The sequence below is a fragment of the Dreissena polymorpha genome, chromosome 5, assembly GCF_020536995.1.
Source record: "Dreissena polymorpha isolate Duluth1 chromosome 5, UMN_Dpol_1.0, whole genome shotgun sequence".
Lineage (NCBI taxonomy): Eukaryota > Metazoa > Mollusca > Bivalvia > Myida > Dreissenidae > Dreissena > Dreissena polymorpha.
Genome location: NC_068359.1, coordinates 117,687,589 through 117,707,991, shown reverse-complemented (window position 1 = coordinate 117,707,991; position 20,403 = coordinate 117,687,589). Strand labels below are relative to the sequence as shown.

Here is a 20,403-nt window from a genome sequence, read left to right as displayed (position 1 = left end):
AGCGACAAATTTAATCGAACAACATATTTCACCGAATAGTTTGGAGACGCCATTTTGGAGATGTGTTACTGAAATTGACATTTTGATGATGGTGTCAACAATGACATTAGTGTGTTAAATCGTTTGTTTAAATAGTTCAGGATTAGCATACAGGTATCATTTGTCTTGACTTTATGTGCAACACTTGCGAGTGCAATGACTATATCAATATTTAAGATGCATTGCTCCATTGATGACGTCAGTTAGCTTCTGCAGTGCGGGCTGTTGTGATTTTAAAAAAAAACAAAACGTTTTTGTTACTTTTTGACTTTAAACTAGAATAAAATATACGTTCTTGGTATCAAATTGTTTGTTTGTTGAATCTGATTCATGTTAATAGAAATTGTTGACTTAATTGCCAATCCCACGTAACTCCAAACATTGACTGATATAAGAACTTCCTGTTGACCATGATATAAAAAAATATATCAGGCACCGTTATATCAGGAAGATATCAATGCGGTGGTATGATAAAACGGATATACATGCTAAGTTCAATTATTATGATGAACGAATCCCCTAAGAACATATATATCATCATGAAGCCTTGTCATGGCACGTCGGTTGTTGTCCTGGTGGACATTCGTACCACGCAGGTCTTTCATTCAACCAGTGACTTACACCAAGTTGCAACTAAAGTGTGCAATAGCGGTCCTGATGTTCACGCTTAAAATTGTTATTTAGTTCAGATAAAAGGTTTAAATGCCATAAGCTATAGGTTCACGAACTGTGTTCTTTTAAAATTGATTTTGTTTGGAGCTCGCTTTATAGGATAAATAAAATGTGCCTAATAACAATTATTAAATAATTTGAACATCTTTACAATACCATTATATTATAATTACATAAAAAATCAATGCTAATTATGGTCCATTATTTAAAATACCATATAAGTTACAACCATGGCTTCGTTACAAATTATTTAATTTGTACGAATAACATTTCTCTTTTGCTGTACAGCATTATTTTTCACTGTAAGATTGAATGTTAAAATGAACTGGATGTGTATCAAAGCAAACAAATAATAGCATGTTCGATGTATGTACTTTAACAGATCTTTCGAGTGAACGCTTTCTAGATGGCGCGTTCTTCTTTCCGACTCACGGCCACCTCTACATTGAAGAATTAATCAATAAAATAAGCTCTTAAACTCATATATATCATTTAATCAGCAATTCATACACAGATTTAATGTACAGATGTAAAAGCGTTTCTATAACGACATTCGAGTTTAGTTTTATGAAAACAACTAGGGTATACAATGGAACATTTCAACGCGTGCAAGTAGTGTCTATATGCGTGATGCATGATATTCGCCTTCCTTATGAAATGCATCATTTAAAATCTACATTTTTAGCGGCGGTATAATTTATTTATTATGCAACGTGTGCACAAATACGTTGGAGACGCTTACATGATATGTTTAAGTAATAGCCAAATATGCTTCTAAACTCCACCAATCGATAACATGTTTTTACTCCTCCCACATTTCAGTTAATCACTCAAATGTGTAGCGTTCTATGGTGAAAAGTCGAACTTAAACACAATATCAAGAAGTATTGTGCGCAACAGATTTTTTTTACAATTTTAAACAGCGCAGGGCTCATTTTTGTTAAAAAATTTAACATTGCTCAACTCATTTTTTTACAATATGGAACAGTTAACGACTCACTTACGATGCGCGACTCATTTTTAACAATTTTGAACAATGAGGACTGTTTACTTTTTTGAACTCTCAGTGATTTTTTTCACAATTTGAAACAGTTTGCAACTCATTTTTCAAAATGTTCATAGGTGCACGATTTTTTTACAAATTCATGGGACCAAGCCTACAGTAGCTTCACAAAAAAACAAAACAGCCTAAAAACATTAGCCGTATGGCTTATCGGAGCTAAACGACCCATTCTACTTTAAAAAAGCACACGGATTTGATTCCCACTGTGGGAGCATTATTTAGATCTCCCCCATAGACACCAAGGAAAACGGACTAGAGAGTTTCATATAAGTTTAGGCTTGTTAAGCAATCGAGCTTAAATACATATATTTTTAAAAAAAGCACGCATACCAATGACAGAAGAACAACCGTCAATGACCTATGGCGCATCAGCATGGGAATGTGTGTAACACAAAACAGCACACATTATGAAACATATTTATGTGTCAATGTATGACAATGAAACTTACCAACCGCTCGGCCATGAAACATGGAGCAGACGCTCTGGGATACATGATGCTCTCCCACTTATATTATGCAGATCAGTTGTTAGAACCCCAAAAATATGTTGATTTATTTCATCAATCACTCGAATTTTAAACAGCAATTAATCCATCATTTCACACAGATGTCTCTAAACACTATGCAAACGCATCTTCGTTTCGTCTCACACACATATTGCTAAGTCGCTGAATATTGCACAAAAGCAGGTGTCTTAGGAAGTTTCAGTAGTTGCAATACTAGATTTTCCATCATTTCGAATTCAACAAGCAGTCGCGTTCTCCACTAACTTCGACTTCACACGGCCTGTTTTGTGTAGAAACTATGAACATCTAACATCTAAACGTATAATACGGAGATGGACAAGTTGAAAAATAAAACAATGTTATGAGTTCCAATGTACGCACTATTTTAAAATCCCGTTCCATTGTGTTGTCTTTTTTTCCATTTTTCACACCACATATTCACTTTGAAAATAGCCGTTCGATGGTACTTGTTAGTACCTAGTACCTGTCCATATCGATTGTGTTATTATAAAAAATATTGGTAATGCATTTTAGTGCAGATATTGTAATTTGAAGTATCGCTTTCTCACAGCAATTGTTAAATTATGTTCGTTATTATGTGAGTGTTATGTGTTTACTTGCGAACTTGTTTCATGTGTCAATATGCATAGACGCAAGTAGATTTAATCAAGCCGCTTCTCATTCGCATAGTTACTTTACTAACGTACATTAATGAAAATAAGCGGTTGCTTTCTTTTTGTTATCTTGTTGATATGTTTTTATTTTCTTTAAATGTGGCATTATACATATACAATATGGTTGGTGAATATATGCATATATGGTTCGTCCGATAGGGCGTGTGAAAGGCTCGCAAGCCTCGTTTCTCTTAACCCATTTATGCCTAGTGTCTAGAAAAAAGGACTTTGCAAACAGCGTAGACCCAGATGAGACGCCGCATAATGCGGCGTCTCATCAGGATATACGCTGTTTGCTTGGATGAAATTCTGTAAGAAATAATCTAAATATAGAAATATATTTACTAGATATCACTAATTTTGGAAATAAATTGATCCAATTTAAAAGGATGGGCGAGTCCACCAGGCATAAATGGGTTAAGCCATATCAGCATGGTCTGGTATCAAATGATATTAAAAGTCATAAAACATATAGTATCTAAATATGCACCCATTTTGGAATATAACATCTTTTATACAGATACAATTGTTTTCAATTTATATGGACAATGTACGAAATACAATAATGAAAATCATATCATGCTAGAATGATGTCTGTAATTATACATGGACCTAGTACATCGACGTTTGATCTCTACAAGCCCTTCGTAACATCTTATTTAGACGATTTTTTTAGAAAGAATTATCGCTTAGTTTCAGAAGTTACATACATTGCGTTTTACTAAGTTAAGCAAAATTAAACCGGGGTCAAACAATATCCATGAGCATCGGATCCTTTCGTTTCTGACCATAAAACATGCTGTATAGATAAGAAAAAGCGGTCGATTATGACCATTTACAAAACATTCCTAACCAACATGCGCCTTTATATAATTCCTAGTACTTAATGTATTTTGAATTAAGTTATAGTTCAATAATGTGTGTCATTGAGTATGTTCATTTGTCACGATTTGCTAAAATAAAAGGAAACATGACAATTGGATTTTATTTTATACTTAATGATACAATATTACTTTTCTTCAGTGAAATAACAGCAGTGGACTGTGAAATTAAACAAATTGTTATTTTTATACCGGTGAAATAACACATTTTCGGAACAACTGTTTCTATTTTAAGATAATCATAGCAAGATTTATCATATTTTGCATGATCAAGAGTTAATTAAATCGATATTCAATCGAATCCAACACATTCTTTTTATTTTATGCTTGTTCACCATTTATTTACATTTAAAACAGTTTAACTGGATAATTTCGCTGGATTTATGACGCCATTGTGTGTATTGAAATGTATTGAGGCACGCCGCGGGAGAAAGGGTAACTTTTCAACAAAAGGGAAGTAGCTGTTAATCATTTTCTTATAAAAGGGGCATAAAAGAAACAGAAAATTCGTTCATTTCAGTGTAAGATCGTTTGTAACTCGTGATCGCAGAAAAATAATGTTTTCACGAGTGACGCAATATATTTTCTGTGATCACTCGTGCAATAACAAACGATCTTACACTGACATGAACAAATATCCTATATGTGTTTAACCACACGGGCAAGTCAACAGCTTTCTTTATATCAATAACGCCCGCTTTTTATAAATATTGCAATAATTGATGCGTAATAATATGTTTGATTCTTACTAAACATGTTACAGAAGATAAATCGCACGCAGCATGTTTTGTATGGATGCGTTTACCGTTAGCATTGCAGAATCAGGACAACGCAGTTTCGAATTCCGTGTGTTCCCATGAATAACAATTTGAAATAAATAAATACAAAATGAATATACAAAATATATGGTTAATTACAATGAATTTGCTGTATTTATCAGCACCGTTTAATTTATGTAATTCTTAGAAAAATTTACTTAAAACATAAACATAATCTTTAGGAAATTGTATTTATATCCAGTCTTTAATTGCAGTGGCCCTTATTTGTTAGTTTCAGCATGTTGTTTCTTATTGTTGTATATTTCAAAGGTCCAGATTGACATACTCGAATTGTATAAGTATATACACGGAATAGTATCTTGATATATTAATATATTAATATACATGTTCTTGAGCACACATTTGTCTTGTGTATGCCTGCAATATTACGGTTCTTACGCTAGAAAATGTTGGGAAAAGTAAAACATCGTAAAAAGCTTAAACAAACACACGAAGTATACATTTCTAAGTAATCGTCGATCCCATGATCAATTTAAAACCATACACCATTTGTATTGTCGTGCTTAAAGTTACTGAATTATTAATTAATAAAGGGAATATAGAAATTCAAGTAAATAGAACAGATTCACATAGTCATAACCTCATCTTTGGAATTATTTCCATATTGTTCGCAATGAGTTGTCTTATCGAGTTGGAACATGTGTAGAAATGTATGTTGTGGCTTAGAAAGTGTTATTCCATACATGAGCATTGATTTATATTTACACTTCTATGCATACACATAATTTATTATTTGAAATAAACGCATCAGTTTAGGGTTTTTTGCAACATGTCACATGAAAAATTGATTGGGGTAAAGTGTTACGATTCAACGGTTTATCATTTGAATCAATTATGCAGGAGATAATTGCATTTAATTTCAAGTTGCAGTAACTACTTATAATATCATAGTTTGTCATATGATTATATACAACATGAATGGTATTAATAGTGTGCGCTGCTGTCATATTTCATGTGTGATAAATTGTGTAATTAAAGGAATACGATTTACAATATCCCTTTTCATACGAAGCACACGCAGAGCAGAGTTTTCAGATAGGAAACACGGATGATTTACAATATCCCTTTTCATACGAAGCACACGCAGAGCAGAGCTATCAGATAGGAAACATGGATTGTATGTGTTTAAGTAACATAAGAAATATCCGATAGTGAAAAACATAGAGCCGTTTCTGATATATTCAGCAATACAGACCAGAAAACAGTACAATCGTCGCAAGCAAGACGTTGAGTTTTAGGTATTTGGATCATGTTCATCAGCGAATGATTTCTCTAATAAATATGTCGGAACTTGGATAATTATTTCATTAGATACATCCAAAGTGCGCTATTTAATTTTGCATTATATAGCTTCAATATTATGCTGTTTAACTATTTAATTTTGTATTCTTAATGTATCAGTAATTCTGTAATCAAAGCAATCATTCGTGTGAGTAATATAAATGAGAAACTAAGTTATCAAATATATGAAAGAGAATAAACGTTATAAATTACAGTTTAAACATTATAATTGAAATGCTATATGCACATTGGCATAACTTATGTTTTATGAGTGTGTCTCTCAACCTTCTGCTTTGATCGTTAGTACGAAGAGTCTTTCGTCATGGGAAATATACATGTTAAAGATCGAAGAAGAAAATGTAGTAATCACCAAAACAACATAACGCTATTTAGGCCAACTGATCAGGAGCCAATCTTATCGGATACAGATGGACGTTTGCTAACAGAGGTGTGGAGTAGGTTAAAAGATGATATACACAAAGTCGGTGTCATTACGTTTGTAAGGTACGTTGTTTTCATTTTACTATTTGGATACATTGCATATTCCTTTGGCCAATACATTAAGAGTAAATAAATATTACATGCTTTCAAGCATATAACGTATCATCTGTTGGTGATAGTAATATTTTTAGAACATGTTATGACAACACACGTACAAATTAATACATACTGGTATGATAGAGGCGTTATCTTTATATTGCATCTATACTATTTATAAGATATATAGTCATGAGTGTGTGGTTTTCTTGACGTTGCTTCAACACTATTAAAAGCATAAATTTCAAAGATTATATCTCTTTGTTGATAGTGGGGTCGTCAGAGGTATATTGATAACTAAATTTAATAATAGCCATGGATTTTTGTTTTTTAATGCAATCATTATCGACGTTATATCACCATTTTGTCAGCACAAATAACTTTGAAAGGTCTTTTCAAGACAAGCTGATATGGGTAACCCACTAATCATTGTCTTCGTAGTATGGTTTATTTTTCCACGTATTTTAATTCAACGTCTAAACCGAGCATAAACATGTAAAATAATTCATTTGCTATGTTTTGTTGTAAATCTTAATATTTAAATGGAACCTTGTTATTAAAACATAATTATCTAATTTAAAAACTAACCGTGTGTATGCACTCACACACAGCGCATTTAAAATCTTTCTCATTGAAACAAGTTGATGAATAAACAATAAGCTCTCAGATATACATACAGAAGAATACATAATAATTATGGTAACTTAAATCGACGCAAATCGAAATGTAGCAGTAGATGTTTAACTTTACATGTACACCAGCCGATGAATGGTTAATCATGTGTGTGTTGTGTGTTGTGTGTTGTTGTGTGTGTGGTGTGTGTGTGTGGTGTGTGTGTATGTGTAGTGGTGTGTGTGTGTGGTGTGTGGTGTGTGGTGTGTGGTGTGGGTGTGTGTGTGTGTGTAGTGTGTGTGGTGTGTGTGTGGTGTGGTGATGTGTAGTGTGGTGTGTGTTGTGTGTGGATGTGTGTTGTGTTGTGTGTGTGGTGGTGTGTGTGTGTGGTGTGTGTGTGTGTGTGTGTGTGGTGTGGTGTGTGTGTGTGTGTGTGTGTGTGTGTGTGTGTGTGTGTGTGTGTGTGTGTGTGTGTGTGTGTGTGTGTGGCTGTGTTGTGGTGTGTGTGTGTGTGTGTGTGTGTGTGTGGTGATGGTGTGTTGTGTGTGTGTGTGGTGTGTGTGTGGTGTGTGTGTGTGGGTGTGTCGTGCGTATTATCCTCTGGGTTTGTCCGCGGATAATTATAATAGAATAAGTGTGGATTATGAAAAAGAACATTTTGATGAAAGTATAAACATAATATTTTAGGAAGCATAGTGAGTTCTTACATTGTGCGCATGGTCATATTTGCGATTATTTTACCTACGTTTATTGCCCATGTTGTGTATTGTTAGCTTGATCCGCAACGTTGGTCTTAAAAATCATTTATTTAATGAAGCACATAATTGTGTTTACAATTTATTTTATAATAATTTTATTCTATTTTAAACTTCCTTTACGTGCGCATACTTTGTATATGCATTGTCATCTGTACAATAGTGTAACCTGATTGGATGGTCTTCGTTTTAATACTTAATAAACGATTTTAATTAAATATTTGTATCAAAACCTAAACTATACAATAGCTACACGGATTTCGTGTTTAAATATATAAGAGGATGTTTCATTTTTTCCGTGCAATAATTGAAACATGCGAGTGATGACAAGTTAGTTTAAGGAAAATTACTGGCCTTTAAATAGATTTGGCCGATCATTCGACAGCACTTTATATGTGTTCATAACACTTGTCGTCAAAATTCAACACGTTTTTTCCGATTATTAGATTTTATCTGATTAAGACAATTGTCAACGTCTTTTCGAATGCAATGTAAAGCAGTTTTAAAAGTAGTTGTACGCTCTTTTTTCAACACGAGCGTAACGAATGCGAAGCATACAATGCGATACAGCCCAAAGATACTTCCCATAATACGATGTCAAAAATGTATATTAGTGGCACGTATGTACATATATTAACACCGCATTACGAAGTTCGTATTAATCAATAAGTATGCACAATATTGTATCCGCCAAAATTAAACCCCTATCTATCATTCGATCGCGGTAAATTACACTTGTATATCAAGTGCAATGTGGTAGCTTTGATCTGTTTACCAATCGAACGTAGTAAATTCAACCTTTATATCAAGCAAATGTGGCAAACTTTGTGAGCTTTAACATATCATCATAATTGATACCTTGTGATTCCTGTAGACCGTTAATAAATCTATGTATTTGGACTTGTTAGATATCCACAACCAAAAATATCCGATATTCACATGAACTCATGAGAGACCGCTCATTTGCGGGAAAGGATATTGTACCATAATGTAGTAGATTATGCTAATTACTTGTTCTGTCGTGAATTATGCGTCATTCAGATTGACAGCTACTTATAGATATATGTATAATGATTTATTGTTTTCCTTCAAGTGTATCACATTGACTGCGATACTGGTTACAGCGCAAATCAATCAAAACATACACACGACCTACACTGCTTTTTGCGTTGGCGGTAAAACACGACAGACACTGCCTATTGCGCAGGCGGTCAAAGCCATTTGAGACGCAAACGAGTGCACTTTGTAGACGATAAAATGTTTAACGCGTGCTTAACGCGACGGGGAGTGTTTGCATCTGCATTGGTTAGTCATGATATATACAGTCTTTCTTAAATATCCTGTAGTTGTTGAAATGATTTGATGTTTTAGCATTTATTTTCAACCCACCATTAAGTTTATATTTTTAAATATGATAAAAATTACATTTTGCCTTATATACAAGCAAGTATTGATATGTGTTGAGCAATTTAGCGCTATATTGTCTAAAACGTTATTACAATATCATCAATTATGGAACATATTTACAACCAACACAATACTTATAAACCGGTTATCTAAACTATACTAACTTATTCGTTGTTAACACATAATGTTGTTTTCACTTTAAAGCATCCATTTGCCTCTAAACAAAATCTTAAAATGTTTTGTGTTAATAACGTTTCGGACCCAAGCGCAGTATACAGAAGTAAACCAGTTTTGCCTGCCGTACTTCAAGGTGAACGATTAATAAGATAAATAACTACGTTTGGTTGTACGACTATAGAGTTACATTGCAGGGGCAAACGTTGCGTTTTGTGAAATACAACGTATTTTAATATTTGAACGCATTCGTTATGTGTCAACAAATATTTATTATTATTGTGTTTAGCTGTTTGAAAAGAACAAGCCATACTTCTTGTAACCTTAACCAGGATGTGTGAGAAAGAAACCATATTTTATTATATGATCATGTGTAACGTTTACTAAAATTGATGCGAAGTGATTTATCTCTGATTATTAAAAAAGAAGGATGCGCGAAAACTAAGCATCTTGGTTCGAATGGTACTTCAAATATGCAATCATCACATCAATAAATCATACTCACACATATCAAACAATTATCTGAACAAAAAAAACAAGAGCTTAACTGATATGGAAATAATTCCAATTGTGACGTTGTATGAGACATATTCGATACTGTACAACATGCTACTTGTCAGGCATCTAATACAATTTAATGACCTCTTAAATCGAGCAGTACAGATGCAAACCGTATTACAAAACCATATAAATATGTAAAGCATTGAATAATACTAATTATAGTAGAAATGCTAGTATAAAGTTCATTAAAAAAACACAAAGGTAATGCTTTATATTCGATATGCAATACGAATGTGCATGATTTAGCTATCAACAACTGGCTTCCTCAAACAAATATTATAAGAGATGGCATATTAAAACCAGTGCACTGTTGAATATTAAAAAATGATATTTAGTTTGTAAAATAAATGTATTTTAATAATGTGTGCGCATCTTTCTATGGGGATAAATGTATTTTAATAATGTGTGCGCATCTTTCTATCGGGTTTGTAGCCGAGTTACGATAGCATTACACAAAATAGGTGTCAGCGAAGCTTTTCAACGTGCATGCACACGTTTGTTGTTGCCTGATATCAAACAAAGAGCATACTACAATCTCATCTTACTCTATGCACTCGACCCTGCTTTAATATTAATGCACGTGAATGTGTATGTTCAAAATTGGGAAAGGGTTTTGAGTAACAAGAACACGAATGTACTTAACCCATTTATTCATAGCGTCTAGAAAAGAAAAAAGGCCTTGGCAGACAACGTATACCCAGAAGAGACGCCGCATGATGCAGCGTCTCATCTGGGTCTACGCGTATTTCTTAAAGGAATTTTCGTAAAATATATTTAAAATATAGAAATAAGTATACTAGAAATCCCTACGTTTGGAAATAAATTTATCCAATTTAGAAGGATGGAAGAATCCACTAGGCATAAACGGGTTAAACAATTTTAGTTATGTTGCATTAAATGTCTAAACTATTGTTCATGCAATGCACATTAAACGCACGCATGAACGCGAAACTTTTGATATATGAAAGTGTTCTCACAAGTAAAGCTACACGAGTGTAAACATGGGTGTTGAAAACCCGAGCAGAATGGAAAGGACATTCCTACTGTCAGGTTGTAATTAGATACGACTGACTAGAACATATAATAATGTGCGTAATAAGTTTAATGTTTTATTTGTGATGTGTTTTTGGTCATTTGAGATTGTAAGTGAAAAATCAATATCATATGTCTTGCTAGAAATATACCTACGGGTATAATACAACAACATCCATATCTTACACAAAAGCTTATGTTTACACGTTACAAAGCAAATGTTTTTGGCTGCGCATAGGTGAATAATTGATAGACAACCTGTCATTTGCCTAAAATAAGAGATTACAAAACTTGCTTAAATAAACTCCTGTTGAATCTACCCTTTTGCACAATGAGTATGAACATTTACGAGAGGGTTGACAAATGTCATATGCGACAGGTTTCTAAACTATTAATTGTATTATTAAGAACACACGAAATTTGTATATTTAGAGGTTAATACGGCGTTGCATGAGGGACATAAGTGATAAACGGCCCAGAGAGTGTATAATCGTCCCGAAGGCCGTAGGCGAGTTGTTCTATTATTATAGTATAATTTCCCTTGGCAAACAGCTCGAGTTGAGCATAATTCAAATTAATATAAATTGCGTTTTTCATATCAAAATACATATTGCCCTTCCTTATTATGTGCTTGCATCTTCATTGTTTAAACACTTTTTATATTGATTTTCTAACCCAACGGGAGATAAAATTGTCCACTACGTAACAAAATAATTCACCTAAAATATAAATATTTTAAATATGATCTTTTTGATAACATTTTACTATTGTATACTATTTTATATTATAGTATTTGCCATTTTGTAAATAACAATTTTCATTTATAATGTATATAATGAGATAAAAGCAGATTTAAAAAAGTGTCCTTCATTTTAATTACATTTTGTAACAATCAACAAAAAGTAGTTAAAGTAATTTTATTTCTCAAATCGTTTAAGGAACACTATCTTTATCAACATTTTTTATAAAAACATAAAACTACATTGCAAATAGACACGATGTAAACATCGATTGTAAAAGCATAATCTGTATCCGTTAATTAAAATCGCAAACAGGAAACACACTGAGCTTAAACAATATCGCGGAAAAAATAACTCATAGTGACGTCAATTACCTCATTGTAACCTCAACATGACATCGCCATTTTATCGCTCATGTAGATAAACAGTTTTGAAAATAAATAAGACGGAGGTGACACACTTCGAATGGACACATGTAAAATTAATAATTTCTTGATAATAGTTGATTTTATTTACTTTTTTTGTTTTGAATAGAATTAGATAATTAGAATCATTATTAATATACTAGTAACCTAAAGCCTAAATCGGAGTTTTAATTATATCTAAGATATAATTTTTCGTGTGTGTATCTTGATATGTGACAAAGGGGCCACAAATTTGGTAAAGTAGCCATCGTTTAAACAAACCATTTTATTTATTATATTTCTGAATATAAAACAAAATAAATAATATTATTTTTGTAAGGAACATTGTGTTGTTTGTAATATAAAATGCATTTTCTTTGCAAAACACAATTTAAGTTAAAAAATAGGCCTTAACGATCAAGGGACTGAAGATACACGATTATTATAGAAAGACCCAGGCCTTAGGACGATTTATCACTCCAGGGCCGATTATCACTTCTGGCCCTCAAGCAACGATGGTATAACCGTCTTCAATACTTAATCCCCGTTAACTTTACTTTTTATTACACAACCAAATTTCAGTTCTTTAACTTTCATCCAATTAATCACGCAATTTTTGACGTATCTCATATGACATAATTTCTGAGACGAAACAAAGTTTTAACTAGACTCTGGATTTTAGGGACAACAATTCCGTCGTGGAGGATTTATATTTGACAGTAACTGTTAAGTATTTTTAGCATGGAACGAATCCATAATGTATCGTGTTTGTGTTGAAAGTGGTTAACATTCGATAGATCTACAATCGTTTAAAAATGTGATTTGAAATCAATATAAAATAACGGATGGAATAACAAAAGGAAAGGAATAGCACATCGTTGCTATTTTATTATATAAACATCGGATCTAAGTTGTCGAGGTAAGTGTGTGTTTAGCTATAAATTGTTCTGTTAAATAGATCCTGTAAATGCTCAAATAGAGGAATAACCTACAGAAGAATTTCAGTTTCAATCGATATTTGTAGTATCCAAACTGTGTGCTACGTGTCGTTTACATTATGTCCGAATTTTTGGTGAGTTGCGGTTAATTGTATTGATCAAAGTTGACTGAGACTGAATGTGGACGCCATTTTGTTATTACGTAACGTGTTGGCAGTAACGTCCCGTGCTTTAGCTCCGGGGCCGATTATCTATTATCAACATTTGGCCCTGCAGGGCTCAACGTTATAATCACCTTCCTTTGACCGATACTCGCATGCATTTGAGTAAGCTGTGTTACTATATATAGTAACATTAGTATTAATTGTTTTTAATACAAATTTTCAAAACAAAAAACATGTGTGTGACACACATAACACAAACGGTCCAATTATTCCATTAAATATCGACTGTGGACTGTTCCTGTTGCATAAAACTGGCTAAGCAAATAAATCTCAGAATATATGAAACAGTTCCCGTAATGCTATTTTGCTGAAATGCATAATTTTATACAGATTATTCCTATACAAATTCCTTTTTAAGATTTTTTATTGTTATACAACACCACCTGAACAGTGGATACTAAAATATAAAAATTACTGTACTCTTATAATATCCGTGCAGCAATGCGTTGAATCATGTAATCCTGTCTTACGTAGTCCTTGATTGAAAACCCAATTACAGTCAGTTTTATTACACAGAGTATTACATGGTAAAACGTATCACGCGAGGTTATATAATCTTTTTTTTCAATACCACGACCATGACATACAGATGTTGCGCGTCTGTCTATTTAGAGTTATTTATACAAGCTGGACGAGTGTTGTGAACAAAAGGACACGAAGGTTTGACACTATATGAAACATATTAAACTTTCGTGGGTTATGAAACCACCGCATTATGAAATTATACCACTGTATTTTTTCCATTTCTTGATTTACTACACATTTACTTATGAACTGCAAAATTTAATGATTTTAAGTGTTATTATGGCAATTTCGGAGCCGATATTCCCCTAAAAAAAGAGAATAATTTTCCCCCAATTTTGTAGAAAAAATCCCCTACAGAAGTTGAATCAAAAATTATTTTTTTGTATTATTAGAAACAACTCTCTAATGATAAATACATCTCAAATTAATTTCATAAACAACTAACAAAGTATATAACAAATAATATGATTTTGAATTATTATAAAGAGTTATAGTAAATTAGTTTTTCCCACATCTGTGGACTTTTCATATGAATTGCATTATTCCCAAAACGGCCAGGAAAAGACCTGATGTATCTATATTGTGCCGATATTTGTTGATAAAAACATTCCAATTTGGTTCATTTTATTGATAGAAAAAGCTCAAATTTGCCATTGTATCGATTAAAAAATCCCAATTAAACTCAAAATGGCTAGGAAAGCTGAGACTGTGTATGGAGGCTGAACTGTCTGAAACTAATGTTGAAAAATCATTGATATATATTTAAGAAAACGGACAGAGAAATTCAGCTGTGAATATTAGATTCATACATACATGTGTATTAATATAATAAATATCATAACATATAAAAGAGTGATTTTTGAATTTTCCCTTTTTCCTAAAAATGACGCGTTTTTCCCATTTGGACGGGCCACGCCACCATTCCCCTATTTGTAAAAAACCACTGGAATTGCATTAAATAACACATTGAGCAATACATTTATTGCGTATGAACGTTATTGAAAAAATCGATCATTAAATTTTCAGCATTTTTAGATATATGAATATCGAGAATACATGCCTGATGCAAAGATATTGAAAGCTGGATCATTAAGGCTAAGAAATATTTAACTTGGAGAGCTTTTTTGTGTGCAATTTCTTCATAGAATATTTGCATAATGGCCTTATTGCGATGCGTACTAATGATCTGGAGTTTGTAGTCATTAGTACCTTTTGATATCTTGTCAAAATGAAATGCTTTGACTGAAAAAAATGTTAACGTCATTTCACCATAGTTAGAAAATGGTTATAGTATAGTATTCTAAGAAGCGTGCAGATGATTTGCTTGTTTTTACCTCTCGTTAAATGCGTCAAATGGTGTTCTTAATCATACATTTGCATTGATCAATGCTGTTGGGAACAGGAACACTTTTGTGATATTTTCTGTGATCCGTTTTGCAAGTTATGTCAAATACTATATATATGTACTTATTAACACGTTATAAAGTTAACGTGATTGCGTTGAATATAAACATACTGTAAATACAGGACTGCATTTAATGGAACAGACGCAACAAATTACAACACAATATATATCGTGTTGTGAATTTCTTTTTATCTGGAAAAAAAACCCACAAAACACACATCGTTATATATCATGGTAAAAGCATGTCCTTAAAACGGAAGCAATTTACTATAATTTAGAAATGTGCCAAGTCAAATAATACCTATACTTTCAATAACTTTATAATAAATTACCGACAGAACTTTGAAAAATGAGCATTCAAAATGAACTCATTTCTTTCAGTGGATAAATTGTGCTTCGTTCCTGGTAAATTATTGTGCGATTTAAAAGTAATCGTTAAAGAAAATTTGACCAAAAATATAACACACTTTTAAAAGCCGTATTAAATTTATAAAACACAGCAACTCGCATGCCTAAAATACGTTTACGTAATAAAAATAATGCCTTTGTTATACAAAAAATTGTTACAACTTCTGCAAACAAGTTGATTAGTTATAACAACAGTATATAGCTTCTAAACAAAAAACCCGTCTCGGTGGAAAGTGTCTTTTCTCATAAGCCAGTGCACGTGTTATTATATTATTTTATTTCAGTTATTCCATGAAATTCATAATGCATGATTTACATATATGTAGCAGCGAGTTCATGTATTTTGCACAAAAAGTAGTACCTAATAGGTGTGATACAGTAGTACATATTCCTAATTTTCTATGCTATGATTCGTATATTAGAACTACATAGCAGACGAAGTACAATAACAACTTGCTTTCTTTTCCAGTCGCGTTTGTTAAGCTTTTCCCATGCACATTATGTGTTTACCCTTACAGCACCGATATGCTGCGGGCTTTATATCACTTAAATCTGATGGTCCACATAAAGAATAACAGGTTACTGCCTGATCGTTTTGTAATATGTCAGACGAGGCTTAGAATTAAATAACGGCGAGGCTAACACCGCTGCTAATGTATGTTTTTATATTGCATATAAATCGTCATATATTTTAGCCACTTTATAGTTTTACCAATTGTAAATTGGGAATAATATTAATGACACATTGAAGAAAGTACATGGATATCAAATATCACATACAATGCTCATCTCCGTCAAAGCTAGCTACGGAGAGTAAATCAGTGATTACACTTCTAAAACATGTTGCAGAAGCTTAATCGGTTTTGGTAGATAATAAATATGTTGCACGTGTGTCAAAAAAATACGCGTGCGAATATATCATGTAAAACTCAATGTCAACTTCAAATTAAGATCATAGCTTGAGAAACACATATTAATCATGCGGGGAAATAGTTTTTGGTGAATGACAGGAATCATGTTTTGTCCTGTTTTTACATAAATAATTGTTCACTTGCGTTTTATAAAATAAAACAGAAAAATGAATACAAACATTTTATTTGGATTATCGTTTTCTATTTGCAAACAGTCAGCGACTATGTTCATCAAACAATATGTTAAATTAAAAACAAGTGGCATGGAAGTTTTTATTATCCCTTAAAATGCATACTATATGACACTATAACGTTTTTGTTTTCAGTTTGTTTGAGACGCACCCAGAGGTCCATGATGCATTCATGTCTTTCCGTGCAATCAACACGTCCGAACTCGAGTACAACGCAATCCTACGACAACATGCGCTGCGCGTGATGGGAACCGTGGATAAGTGCATTACTAGACTTGATAACCGCGAGAAACTGCGAGAACTCATGGCGGAGTTAGGAATACGTCACAAAAACTACTCAGTAAAAATAGAATTTATCGACGTAAGTTTTCTATAATATTGTATATTTTACGTGGCCTTAAACAAGGACAAACAAAAGAACGAGTTATACCAAATCAAAATGGTTTATGTATTTGGTTTTAAAGAAGTACTGGTCAAACAATTCTTGTATCTATACAGATACGATATTGTAGAATACAAACCTTGACATATATATAAAATTACAACATTATATTGAATGTTTATGAACTTTAATATATTTAAAATCTGTTCACTCATCGCTTAGTTAAGGTAAAATGGATTTGATTAACGGGAAATAACAGCATATTAATTGTTACGCATTTAAGGTATGGATATCATACCAATGTATAAGACGTAGGGTTAGTGTAAGTGACTTATAAATAAACGTTACGGTTCTAATTAAATATATTTTGTTTTGCACCTTCCAGCTTTAAACAAGTATCGTGCGTGTTATATTGTATGTTCAATTTAGTTTTTCAAGAAAACCAATCGACGCTCATTTAATAACATATTCTGTATAATTTTAGCTTATGGGCCCACAATTTATCAGCTCCATAAAGCCTCATCTGCATCACATTTGGACAGAGGAGCACGAACGAGCTTGGGAAAACCTTTTTCGCCTTATGTGCTACCACATGAAGAAAGGAATGTGCAGTATACAAGACTAATCAGAAAAGTTGTATATAATGTAAATACGTTTGCTTTCCTCTTCGCATTTAAAACAACGCTCATATATTGGTTTAATTTAAAGGTCAATTCTATTGGAAAGAAGTTTCAGTTCGTGAAATTGCAAGACGATAATTTCGTCTTGTATATCTGTTTTACATTATGTAAATGTATGTTCATCGTCAGTACACTGTTTTGGTGAACAAGCAACACGTGAACATGAGAAAAACATTATCCCGTTGAATTGCATACAAAACTATGTTTCAAATGTGTGAGACTATAACTGCAAACCCAACTCTTTTTTTTCACAAATACATACGATGTATTCACGAGCTCACCAAAGCAATTAATTCATTGTACGATTTGCCGTTTTTAAAAGTGTGTCTTTACAGCTTGGTTCTATAGATAACGATTTAATTTAATGACTAAAAGTATGCGTTTAAATTGTTATAATGTGTTTGAAATGAGGTGTGTATGACAATGTGCAGTGTGTAATGCGATATTGTCTTATATTGTCAATATTAAATTTGCATAAGGTCCAAGCACACCGGATGGCATTGCAACATTATATAATGGCTACTTAATCATATACATTGGTAACTTAATCATATACATTGATAACGTAATCATATACACTGATTACTTAATAATTTACATTGGTTACTTAATCATATACATTGATTACACATTTTGTGAAAGGAGTTATATTATTGTATAATTGGAACCATACATGACTCTTTAGATACCCGAGTTTATTTAAGTGAACATGTATGATTAGGTTAAAGTCCTAGCTACGTACAAGATTAAAGTGTTTGACTTATAAAGTAAAATACATATCAGGTTATTAAGATTGTGTCAGATGTTTTTGTGTAAAAAAATCAAGAGCAATAATTGCAGTGTTGCAATACAATATAAATGTCCCATTATGAAGGATTAGTACACTCACTTCATTTCTTCAACTGCTAGAAACCACATGTTGGCTTAATATTTTGCGTTTTCCGATAACATAAGATAATTGCTATAAAGACATTCAATTATGTTTCCTTTAAGCAAATAAAAGAAAGTGACTGTGAAACAGTACCAAACTACCGAGGCGGGAAAAGTATAAGCTGTGAAAGCGGCCGGGTTAGCTCAAGCGGTAGAGCCTCACGTTGTGAGCGGAAGGTCTCAGGTTCGTGTCCGTGACCGGCTGCACACTTTTCACTACACGGCTACAATCATGCAATCAGCAAACGCAAGAAATAAAATAAATTAACGAAAATATACATAGTTGAACTCACGATCAGTTCCCGAGTAGCAATATGATAAACCAACGATTGTGCTTTCGGGGTGATAACGACCACGCCGTCTTTATTCGTTTTGCCGCTTTCTTTGTAAAATGTGTTACTATTACTCATTTACTAAACATATAATTTATTAAGTTTAAACGTATTTGTTTTAGATCGATTACATCGAAAGCCTAAGGGTTATATAAACGCTCTCGAGTCCGTTTCCTGGGCCTAGAACCAGTACTTGGTGTATTTGTGGGAGATCTAAAGAACGCTCCCACGGTGGGAATCGAACCCGTGATCCCCATGTGGCTAGGCGGACACCATATCCATAACACCACGGCGATGCTTATATTTTATTTCCGTTACAATTCTTTTCCAAAGCAACTGTTGTATGTAGATGAAATAAACCCAATTCTTGCAAAATTGGAAAAATGCCTAGGACGTCAGCCAAATCAGTATGACAATCGTTATGAATGTTTGGTCTTCATTGCCTGGTTACAAAAACACACTAGAATGTTAAGATGTTTACGTCACTCGGATAGCATACTGTTTCTTACGCATCCGAATAAAAAGCTGAGTGTCTGAGGTACATAACATTTAAAGCAGTCATTCTAAGAAATGTCTACAAGTTTGATCAGTAATCTTTCGAAGAATGCTTTTGTTGTTTAAAAGCAGATTGAAACTCTACCTGAAACAGCAGGAATGTACTTTCCAATATAATTCAAGTTGATCAATTAATTTATAAGAATGAAGAAAAAGAAAGTTCACACTTCCCATCATATATCTTCATATATAATCAGTCTGGTCAGTACATGACTCAAATCGCGGTTTCTGTCAGACCAATTACCCATGTTATCGAGTTTAAAGAAAAAATGATTAGTCACTAGCATACACATTCTTAAATACGTTCTCTTTTCAGTAACATGTACACTATAAAAATTACTTGATTTTCGAAATATATGCGCACTAGTTTCGCTGCTTCGTTAAACATAATTCAAATTTGGATTACATTTGCGTTTCTTATTTGAATAGCAATAGATGTTTTTCTTAAACTAGGACAAATAAGAAATAACGTAAAAAACAATAAAACAACACCAACCAACAATATATTTGTTCCAAACATGTGCGTATAAGCCGAATCAAAATGCCATGTTTATAACACCAGAATGAAATGCAATAACAAAGATACTATTATCGCTTTAAGCCTTGTTTTATCTCTAATGGAAGCATGAATGTCAGAATTTACTATTGCTTTAATTTAAACGCAATTATCTACGTGTAACAAAATCCGAGAAATACATGAAACTATATATATATATATATATATATATATATATATATATATATA

At 32.8% G+C, this 20,403-nt stretch overlaps 1 protein-coding gene across 1 annotated transcript; it reads left to right on the top strand.

Moving 5' to 3' along the window:
• The first annotated feature begins 5,855 nt into the window (after window positions 1-5,855).
• On the top strand, window positions 5,856-18,917 carry LOC127831887 (myoglobin-like). Its single transcript, XM_052356961.1, has 3 exons — window positions 5,856-6,459; window positions 16,915-17,140; window positions 17,646-18,917. The coding sequence occupies exons 1-3, from the start codon at window positions 6,278-6,280 to the stop codon at window positions 17,784-17,786; spliced, it is 549 nt and encodes a 182-aa protein (XP_052212921.1). The 5' UTR covers window positions 5,856-6,277; the 3' UTR covers window positions 17,787-18,917.
• The last annotated feature ends 1,486 nt before the right edge of the window (window positions 18,918-20,403 follow it).

Bases quoted from the DNA above. Each gene is read 5' to 3' on its own strand.
- LOC127831887 (XM_052356961.1), top strand. From the start codon at position 6,278: ATGGGAAATATACATGTTAAAGATCGAAGAAGAAAATGTAGTAATCAC. The intron at 6,460-16,914 runs GTACGTTGTTTT...TTTTGTTTTCAG, and splicing joins GGTGTCATTACGTTTGTAAG to TTTGTTTGAGACGCACCCAG. The intron at 17,141-17,645 runs GTAAGTTTTCTA...GTATAATTTTAG, and splicing joins TAAAAATAGAATTTATCGAC to CTTATGGGCCCACAATTTAT.